The sequence below is a fragment of the Takifugu flavidus genome, chromosome 9, assembly GCF_003711565.1.
Source record: "Takifugu flavidus isolate HTHZ2018 chromosome 9, ASM371156v2, whole genome shotgun sequence".
Taxonomy (NCBI): domain Eukaryota; kingdom Metazoa; phylum Chordata; class Actinopteri; order Tetraodontiformes; family Tetraodontidae; genus Takifugu; species Takifugu flavidus.
The window spans coordinates 13,384,075-13,394,031 of NC_079528.1; the positions used below are offsets into that span (position 1 = coordinate 13,384,075).

General features: G+C 43.7%; 1 protein-coding gene across 2 annotated transcripts; it reads right to left on the reverse strand.

Moving 5' to 3' along the window:
* Positions 1-30: 30 nt before the first annotated feature.
* On the reverse strand, positions 31-9,248 carry brd8b (bromodomain containing 8b). Of its 2 annotated transcripts, XM_057043179.1 has the most exons (19): positions 9,164-9,248; positions 8,271-8,367; positions 7,387-7,456; positions 7,214-7,263; positions 7,005-7,127; positions 6,837-6,917; positions 6,513-6,577; positions 6,175-6,341; positions 5,827-6,018; positions 5,626-5,719; positions 5,323-5,465; positions 4,430-4,868; positions 4,064-4,101; positions 3,792-3,988; positions 3,572-3,664; positions 3,300-3,368; positions 2,746-3,031; positions 1,849-1,893; positions 31-1,205 (listed from the first exon to the last, which is right to left on the reverse strand). In XM_057043179.1, exons 1-19 carry the CDS (start codon positions 9,180-9,182, stop codon positions 1,146-1,148), a joined length of 2,328 nt encoding a protein of 775 aa, XP_056899159.1. In that variant the 5' UTR covers positions 9,183-9,248; the 3' UTR covers positions 31-1,145. The 2 variants fall into 2 exon arrangements, with proteins under 2 accessions (XP_056899159.1, XP_056899160.1); XM_057043180.1 differs by lacking the exon at positions 1,849-1,893.
* Positions 9,249-9,957: the final 709 nt, after the last annotated feature.

Here is a 9,957-nt window from a genome sequence, read left to right on the forward strand (position 1 = left end):
TTTTCTGTCTAAAATGAGGCTAGTTCAGACTGCTTTACAAATGGTTTATTAAACAAATGTACAAATCCACAACTACCCACACAACTGTACCATCACAAACCTTTTGTACAACACAATTGAATATTACAGTCTGTCTACATCTCAGGCGGCCAGCGTTGTGACCACCGACGCCACTAAACCATTGGACTGAAACCTGACACAAAACCACTTATGTTTAACACTCATTTAAACTGTCCACACTGGTTTTTGGTCCATTTTGTCCGTTAGTCATACCAGTTGACATAATTTAACCTTGATGCCGCCGATCCATTTGCTTTTCAACATGACACAGAAGCTGATATGAGGCAGTGGTAGTTGTTGCCTTAACTTCATATAAGGAAAGAAATGCATTAGCCAAGCTTGATCATTTGAGTCTCCTATTGAATAATTACTGCAGGTACTGATCTGTTTCAGAGGGCAACGTGTTATAACTGATGCACTTGCTCTTTCAATCTCAATCCCTCTCAAAGTGAGGTTACTTCTTTAAATTGCTGAAATCAAATATTTAAAAAAAACAACCCCACACGTTGCAGAAGTTAATCTGGGCCTAAGCTTAGGTCAAAACTAATGGTGTCTTGTGTCGTATTAAAAACCGTGGGACTTGTTTTCGTCCAGCGAAGTTTAACAAGGTGTCGATTCGCAGTCGCAGAAATGAGACTAAATCATCCACTGTTCATGTGTTCAAAATAATCTTAAAAAACACTGAATGTCACAGCTGCTCGGTGTCAAAAATGTTTGACTTTCTAAATTGAGTCGATACATTTATATTGCAGTGGAGCTGCAGTTACTGTAATAAAAGCATGTGCTTCGGTGTGAGCATAGCTGATGTCGCCATTAAAAATATCTAAATTTTTATTTCCCGGTTGATCGTGACTGTCTCCTTTCCCGGTGGGATGAGCCTCCTGTTTTTTCCCTTATTTGCAGCAGCACATTTAACTGAGGAGTGAAGGGAATCTTAATGCATCACCCACATTTACAGACACGTCTGTCTGTCTGAGTCCCACATGAGCGTGTGCACGTACATTAAAACGAAAACAGTCAGAAAACAACCAGCTCAGCTCCATGTTGTGAGGAAACATTCAGGAGAAAGTGTCTTAGCTCCTCGTCTACTTCTTCATTTTCAGGTCGGCCTCCATGGCGCTGCGGCGCCCCCTGGTGCCTCCGTCCTGCAGCAGAGTGATAGAAAAGGGAAGCGGGGGGAGACGAAAACAAAAGTTAAAAATGACATTAAGGTCAAAGGTTAGCTGGGGACAGGACCCGCGGCAGGCCCCCGGCACACAAACGAGTTCCACATTAACACACACAGTCCACTGTGGTAGGCTCCTCCGCAAATGAAGAACACAAAAATGAACAAAAATGAAGATTTCAAAAGAAAAGAAGTGGAAAAATAATTAGAACACATACAGACAGAAATACAACTGCACAAAAAAAGAAAAACAAGCAGATGAGGGCCATAGAATCGGCGGGGGGGTGTCGATGCAAGCTGGAAAATAACTGCAGCCTGTTTGCGTGTGTTGAGAATATCGTGTTAAACTAGAACATATCGGGTGTGAAAGTGTGTCGCCTGGCTGCACACCGAGACACTCCCTCGCAAGACTCCTGAATCTTTACCTGCGCCTGAATTTTCAGTGCCTTTCATAGAATAAATTTTCATATTTGACTTTATATCATGATATCGAAGCGCAATGGGGGGTGAGAGGTAAAGACAGACATTTACAGAGTGTGTCGCATGTGTGTTTGCGTCGAGACAAGCGTGTACGGAGCGTTGCCTGGTTCTGGTGAAATCGGAGGGAGACCCTGAATACTTACAAAGAGAGAGAGAAGGAAAGCAGGAGAGGCCATTGGGACACTGTCCTGTAGAAGGACAAACATTGGAGTGAGAAAGAGAGAGAAAACAGGCGTGCATGAGAAAGCAAGTTTCATACAAGTCTGAGTCAAACATTGGAAAACAGGGGGGGGAAAACAGCCATTGGGTCCTCAGAGCGGCCTTAGCCACACCCGCAGTCCTGTGAGCAGACAGTAAACAGAGAATGTCACCAACTGGGACTTTCAGCCCGGCGATGGTCCCAGTTCATCACCGACTGCAAATGCTGAAAAGGAATCAAAGATAATCAGCGTGACACAAGGAGGGGACCTACACGCAGACACAGACCTGGAGCATTCACAGAGCCCCCCAGGCAAAAGTTAGTGAAGAGTCTTAAAGACAGGAGACATCAGGACAAAGAGCTGTGGAAGAAAGATTAAACTCCCTCTACGCTGTGGGCCAACCTGTGAGTGGAGCACAAGCAGAGATCTTGTGACCTCATCAAACCACGTCCAAGGACGTTCAGGGAACGACTGTCATACTGACACCAAGGTGCCGAGTGGCACCCGGCAGCTGCGCAGGTGGAGCGGCTCAGTGATGTAGGAAGAGTCAGCTGCAGTGGTGCTGACGGCATGTCGGAGGTTCAAGAGCAGGCGGTAAAAGAGCGACGTTCAAGAGCGAGACTGGAGCCTGTCTGCAACAGAACCTGTGAAGGGGGGTTGGTTGCACAGCGTGCAGCCAGCACCGTGACAGCTAGTGTGGCAGGAACGAAGCACAGCTCGCTGCAGTACAGGAGGACTCCACATATGTTACGAGTTCATTCTGAGATTGTTCCTGGAGATATAAGAGGAGGAAAGTGTGTGGAAACATCATGAAGTTCCCCAGAGAGTCACTCAACCCACCTTCTCTGCTGGCTCCCCTGGCTTACGGTTACCCTCCCTCCCCCGCAGGCTCTTGGCAGAAATGGCGCTCTCTGACGTCTGCATGATGAGCTGGGTGGCCAGGAACTGCTGGACGTGCTCCAGGACGTCACGCTGCATCTCCAGTGCCATGTGGTACACGTCATGGTCCGAGGAGTTGTACATGACCGCGTTCTGAAACATCAGCATGATGTCGCGCTGGAACTCGGCTGTGGTGCGGATGACCCCGGACTCGATGTTCTTTTTAATGGCCGACAGGTCCATGGGTCTGGAGGGACACGCGTCAGAGTTACACTTCAAAGCCAGCAGTATTTACCTCTGTCAACAGGCTGTGGGGATTCTAAACACAAATCCCATTAAATTCAAGCCAACGTTGTTAGTTACACAACATTCTGTGCTCAGGGGAAGTCTACAGGAGACTAAATGAGAGTGGAAATGACACAAGGGCTCTTTCAGAATCCCTTAGAACAAACACATTAGCATCCTTTTTCTTGATGTTGTTCGTTTCAATGCTAGTTTGTATTTATGTGTCTTACCGATGCACAATGCTGTGGTAACCAGGGGCGATGTCGTCTGACACGGGCTGCAGGAAGACGCTAGCATACCTGAGACACACAGGAGGGTCAGCAACGGCTTCACAAGATCACACCACCTTCTTTAAAACTGCATTTAAATAAAGAAACCTAAAACTGTTTTATCAAAGGATTTCTGGTTGGTCAAAACCAATTAAGAAAACCAGTTTAGAGCAAGAAAAACACTGAACCAAACACAAAGCCAAGACATTCTATGAGAATATGTGAGAGTTCACCTGTGGTTGGCAGCAGCCCTCCACACCAGCATGATGGATTTCTTCCAGATTTTCTGGGCTTGGACGGCCTCCTGGTCCTCCCCACAGGTCGACCTGCAGCAGGAGGAGAGGCAATGTGAAGGTGCAGATGGCACGTGGAGAGGCCTGGGCCAAAAATATCTTTCTATCTTTTTAAAAATCTAGTTTATGGTGCCATCGAGCCCAGAATGTGGAGACCTACAGCTGAGAGGATGAGGCTGGACTGCTGGCCAGAGAGTCCGCTGTGTAGCGCTGGGAGGAAGGGCCGTATCCATCTTCACTCTCGCTGGCTGCCCGTTCTGCCTCGGATAAATACGGACCCTCTCCCTCCCCGCACTCTTCCTTCTCCATTGCATCTTCGGGGTCTCCTTCACTCCCCACCTCCTCCTCCTTCACCTCCTGTAATCAGAGTCATACAGACCTAATTTGTCTTTTTGTAAGAGCTGTGTGTCGAGGCCTGCGCGAGCACGTTACCTTAGACTCCTTCCCAGACACAGAGCTGTCCTCAGAGTCTGTGGACAACAGTGACTGAAGATTAGTGCCAGAAATAATGGGAGATGATGAAAAACACATTTAAGAGGGAAATATCCAAGCTGCTGTTTCAATCCTTGATCTAGCTGAGCCACTTTTTCTACTGTTAGGGTTGAATTTGTTCATTTCTTTCAAAAAATAAATAAAAACCAGGCTAATTCAAAGGCCCAGACTTTGTTTTACTGCTCAACACAAATGAGCACGATCAATTATAGGAAGAGGTTATTGCACTCTATAACCCCTGAAGCTCTGACCAGAAAACTTGGCCAAAGTCAGGATTTGTGTATGTTTCCATCCTGAAGTACCAACCTAGGCAGGGTGGGTTGGGCTCTGGCTGGTTCCATTCCTCTCCCTCACTTTTGACCGCTGCTTCACTGGTCTCCTTCCCTGCCCCCCCCTCCTCTGCAACCTCCATTCCTGCTGCACCATCATCAGAAGCCACAGAAGCTGTGACATCAGCTCCTGTGACCTCTGACCCCTGGCAGTTTCCCTTCTGCGATTCTCCTTTTTTGGCTTCTTGGTGGTTCTGAATTTCCATGGCAGCAGGGATGATGGTGGACACTGTGGCCATATCTGGAGGCTCCTGTGTGGGAACAGAATCTTGGACTGTGGCTGCCTGATCTGAAGCCTTGAGCTCCTGAGTCTCCCAGGGGCCCGGGAGGCTGTGTCCTTCTGAGACCGCCTCCTCACAGAGAGAGAGAGCAGCTTCCACCGCAGCTGCGTCCAAAGCCTCCACAGAGTCATCGACCTGGAGCGAGGAAGAGATGAGCACCGTCAACAGAAGATGTGACACAGATTTCTTCCACTCACTCCACCTGACCACGACTGAGTGTTCAACTGTTCCACCGCTAAGGTAGAAGAGAATTGGGCCTTTTTATGATTAAAAAGCAAAGACATCCAGTCTGAACAAGGAACCAGGTGGATTTACTTAATGTGGAGCTAATCTGGAGACACTTTTGGACACACGTGTAATAACGTGAACTTTGAATTGAGCCCTGTTGCTTTATATTCTACTAAAAACATTTACGGATTAAGATCTGACTGAGGTGCAGTCTTTCATCCTGAACTGGAGAGGATTCACAAAAAAAACCTGGCATTTCCCATTTGGCAGTTTCAGATTTCAATTTTTACAGGCTCGTAAGTATTTGGACAATTAGAGACGGCGAGTGTAGCCACACCGCACTATTCGCCATATCCCAGACCTTCTCCTCTATGATGGCAATAATGCCTCCAACTGTCTCCAGGTCCAGTTCATCTCCCATGTAAGAGACAGCTACCAGGTCCTCCTCCACCAACCCTGCTTCCTCTCCAAGCTCTCCGTTCACTGCAGGGTCTGCGTCAGCCTCTGCAAACACACCATAAAATATTCTGTAAAATATAGCCATGTCACTCAATTACTATCATTTTAAAATTGATTTTTTTGGTTTGCTTTATTCTAAATCAGTAAGAATAAAGTTGCTAGAGTATTACTATCAGCATTTATGTGCATGAAAAGACAGTTTCACCTGGAATAACTTCATGACCGGGCGGTAAGGTAGCGACGGCTGTCGCCGTCTGTACGCCATTAGTCAGACTTCCAGCAGTATCTCCCTCACCCACCTACCGGACCAGAACATTTATGAGGTTTAAAAGGGAGCGATCAGTACTGCCTGTTTCGTGTATGTGTTCTCGGAGTGTTTTGTCCCCAGGGCTGAAGAAGCGCTCACCAAGCGGGGGCTGGCTGAGATGAGGTTGCTTTTTTTCAGTAATTCTGACAGGAGGGGGGAGGGCGGTGGTGTGGCCTTCTGGGCTAAGAGCCTCTTCTGTGGGGAATCGTCTACTAATGCAGCCAGGCCTCCATCTTTGGGTCCTGGTCCTGGAGCCTCTGTCACAGGCAGGAACACCCCAACGCCCTGGACCTGACAGACAGACAGTAAAGAGAGAGCAACAAAAACTGACCCCACCCTCCTATAACCAGATGAAACAATGTGACTGTCAAGGAACAAAAAGAACAGAAGAGTTCTTCAACAAAACACTATCCGACAGCCTTCTCTCAACCTTTGCGGTGTTCTTACGACTGAATGTGTGTTAGGATCCTCGGCGGGAGCACTGGCTGTGTCCATGGGTGGTGTGGGAACCAAAGAGTCGGGCTGAGAGTCCATGGTGGAGGGACTGGGACAAAGGGGGGAGCGGACAGATACGCTGGGCAGACGCTTGGGGGTGTTTTTTATTGCTTGACGAGCTGTTGAAGACAGGGAAAAGAGAGAGAAAAGGACAATAAAATCTATTAATACCATATGTGACAAGCTTCTTTCCTTCATGTTATAGCTAAATAACCTTTTAACAGGTGGAAATTATATATGAAAAATACACATTAATTTAAAACGGTCCTCTTTAATCAGACTGACCATACCTTGGTAGGCTGTTTCTGTGGCTATTTTCTTTTGCTCAGCTTCTTCTTCATCCTGTTTCTTCTTACTGAGGGGTAAACATTTGAAAAAGCATCCATCATGACTTTAAAAATCACTTCAAAATGTCTTTTATTATCTTCAGAAGAAGGAAATTCAAAAGGGGACAATTTATTCTTTGTTGTGTTTGCTTGCATGTGGCAAGAGTGTGTTTGTTTAGTACCAAGAAGAGCCTTAGAAATAGTGTTTGGTTCTCGCTACACTGATGGGTGTTTGGAATTTGAAACCAGTCATTTAGCGTCAATTAGTGTAAAAAAGAAGTATATTACAGTGTGATCTCTGTCCACAGGTCCTTCAGTTGAGAGTCCATGTGACCCGTCTGGATGAGATCCACCTCTTTCTTCAATTTTCTGTCAAGGGAAAGTGGAGAAGTCTGAGATAAAAGAGCTCACAGAGCAGAATACCATTCAGCTTGTCCTCGCTAACGTGGGATGTACCTGTACTGCTCCTGTGTGTCGCGCAATAGTTTTTTCAGTTCTTCAATTCTTTCAGCGGTTAATCTACGAACTATGACGTCTTCGATGGTTTCAACAACCTCGCCCTTCTCGCCACGTTTACGCCTGCCAACAAGAAGGTCGACGCATTCAGATATAAACAAAAATAACAATATATGATCGTATTTATGGGGCACTTCTCTAATACTGACTTGGGAGCTTCTGTGGCTTCCAGCAGCTCTGAGTATTGTGAGGCACAGTGCTGAGAAACAGACAAAAGGAGTTATCCTGACCTCGTCTTTGAGAGTGCGACTCAATACATATAACTGAACCAAAAAAAAAAACCCTGAGAAAATATTATGATGGTTTGTAGGTTTTTTTTCACCTTTTGCGAGAACCAATCAGGTGGACGCCCAGATTCCGAGAAAGGTTTTATAGCCCGGCTTACGGACACCCTGGAAGAAAAGCATCGAAATAAAGTAATGAACATTGTGAAAATCAAATAAACCCATGAAGGTTTTATAATAAAAATGGGGCCTAAGTTGGGGTAATTGTCCAGTCCACAGGAAACAGAGCAGTGCTGCAGATTCTAGACTAAAATAGATCATAAGTGATACATAAAACGGACAAGTGATACCTGCAAACCTAAACTGTCACTGTTTCACCACTTAATACTAGTATTCTCTTATTTCAGCAGCAACTCATCACAGGGTGAATTCCATGAGGATTTAGGGACCATGACACAATTTCTAAAGATGTTTCAAAGAAATATGGCATTGATGCAGCTTTTTAATTAGAGTTCCTGTTCTCAGGGCTCAACTTGACTAAGAGTGGCATGGACAAGGGAGACATTAGAGAAAAGCGTAAAAATGAAAGATCAAATCTTACATCGAACATGGAGGAGAGCATGTTATAATCAGAATAACTGACTGTTAATGGAGCTCTCTGGTATTTATTACTGATGTGATTACTGACAGTAATAGAAAATGTATTCCACACTCTATGGACCTATTTTCTTTACTCACATTCAGGCAAAAGCTACAAAACCGACAGAACTGTAGAAAAAACCTATTGGAAAGGAATCTCAACATGTCTGCTCTTAGTCCAGGAACTTTTCAGCTACTGAAGGCAAAAACAGAAAAAGCCAGTAACAATTGTAGGTAGCGGTTGCGAAGCCCACCAAACTATCTCCAGAGGGTCTTTTACTACCAATGACATAAAGACAACTCTTGCTTAAAGCTACTATGAAATAGGGTGTTTGTTGCTCACCAGTTCTGGTCACCACTCCTCATAACAGAGGAGGCCAGACACAGCTTCTCCCTGACTGACCAGGGCTCTGTTGGCCCCACGTTCATTATCTTGTGTTCTGAGGGTGCATGAAAAAACACAAATTAGCAGAGCCATTATGTATAATTTACACATATAAAATCACCATCATTTAACCACAACTCAAAATTAAATGCATTTTCATATGTCGATGCAATTAAGTTATTACACCTTTCATTTGTACAAAACAGACATGAGACCAAGACCAAAATCACAATTACGGAAGTGTTTTCTGTTCGGTGTATTAATAATCGCAATTTGATGTATGCAATATGATATTAAAAATAAATAACTGTGTCGTTAACTCAACTGTTTTGCTCATAATAAGATTGATAACAAAATGACATTATACAGCAGTCGTGTCCTTACGTAATGAAAATAAACCCACACTAATGTATAAATACAAGCGTAGACATTAAAAATAAAATCTGTTTATAAAGTGGAGTGGCTGAATTACATTTTATTGATATGGTATTAGTCAGTTCTCTTTAGTTAATTAGATTGTTGACACCTTATTCGTTTGGAGGGCGTTTTGAGATTTAAAATATGATATCTTCGTTTTCTAATTAGAGTAAAACGCATAAATATTTGTAAATGAATTGCATTATTTTCGTAGAAAATATGTGCATTTGGTGTTAGCTAAATAACGTTAGCCAAACAATATTTACGGGGGACACATTCATGAGGCACACAGACAAGGTTTTACGTTTATCGGCGAAAGAAATATTAACTTGTAAAAAAAATAAAACAGGCGTACTGCTGATGTAGATAAACTGAACATTTTTTTTGTTTTGTTTTTATCCGTAGCACGTTCAAATAAATGGAATCGTACTTACTGCCGATTGCACTCGCCATTTTCTTTTGTGGTCTTCAGCGTAAACAACTTCCGCCGAACGCATTTCAGTGATGCACAGAGATATTATTTTTCAAAGGATTGCGAAGTCACACCCCCCAAGCGTCGGAACTTTTTAATATATACTGGCGAAGCCATTGTCTATCGAATAGAGTAACGTGACTCAATAGCTACTGTACGGAACTCCTTTAATTCATTCAGTTTCGATTAAGCATAAGGGGCCATTTCTTTGTAAATTCTCCATTTTAAACTGTTAAATATTTACTTCCACTAGTTGTTGTGACCTGGTAACAAATCATTCTGCATGTTGACTCGCTATGCACATTTAAGAGTTTATTTAATTTGGAACGAAATATACGTTTGTTAGTCAAAGTAATTTAAACACCATGCCCATTTTTAGCATGAAATAGGATTACACTTTATTTTTCTCTTGACCTTTTAGCTCCAGTTTTTTTATATTTTTTATATAACCAGTCAATAATATAGTGCTATACCAATAAAGCTGACTTACTGGAATGGCTTTGGCATTTCGCAAAGCCTTAGCAAATTACATTTCCCATGAATAAAACTATAAAATGTGTGTGAGAGGCAATATGTTCTTCAAATGTGCCGTTAATCAACATTTGGCATTTAAAGGCCGAACAGGCCAAGGCCCTCTGCATGACTGAATAAGAAATGTGAAATAATCACTATAAATCCTTCCGCAACAACTCGTTAGAATGTCACTGAAGTACATGTGTTCGGCTACTGTTTAATTAAGAAAACGTGCTTAAATAC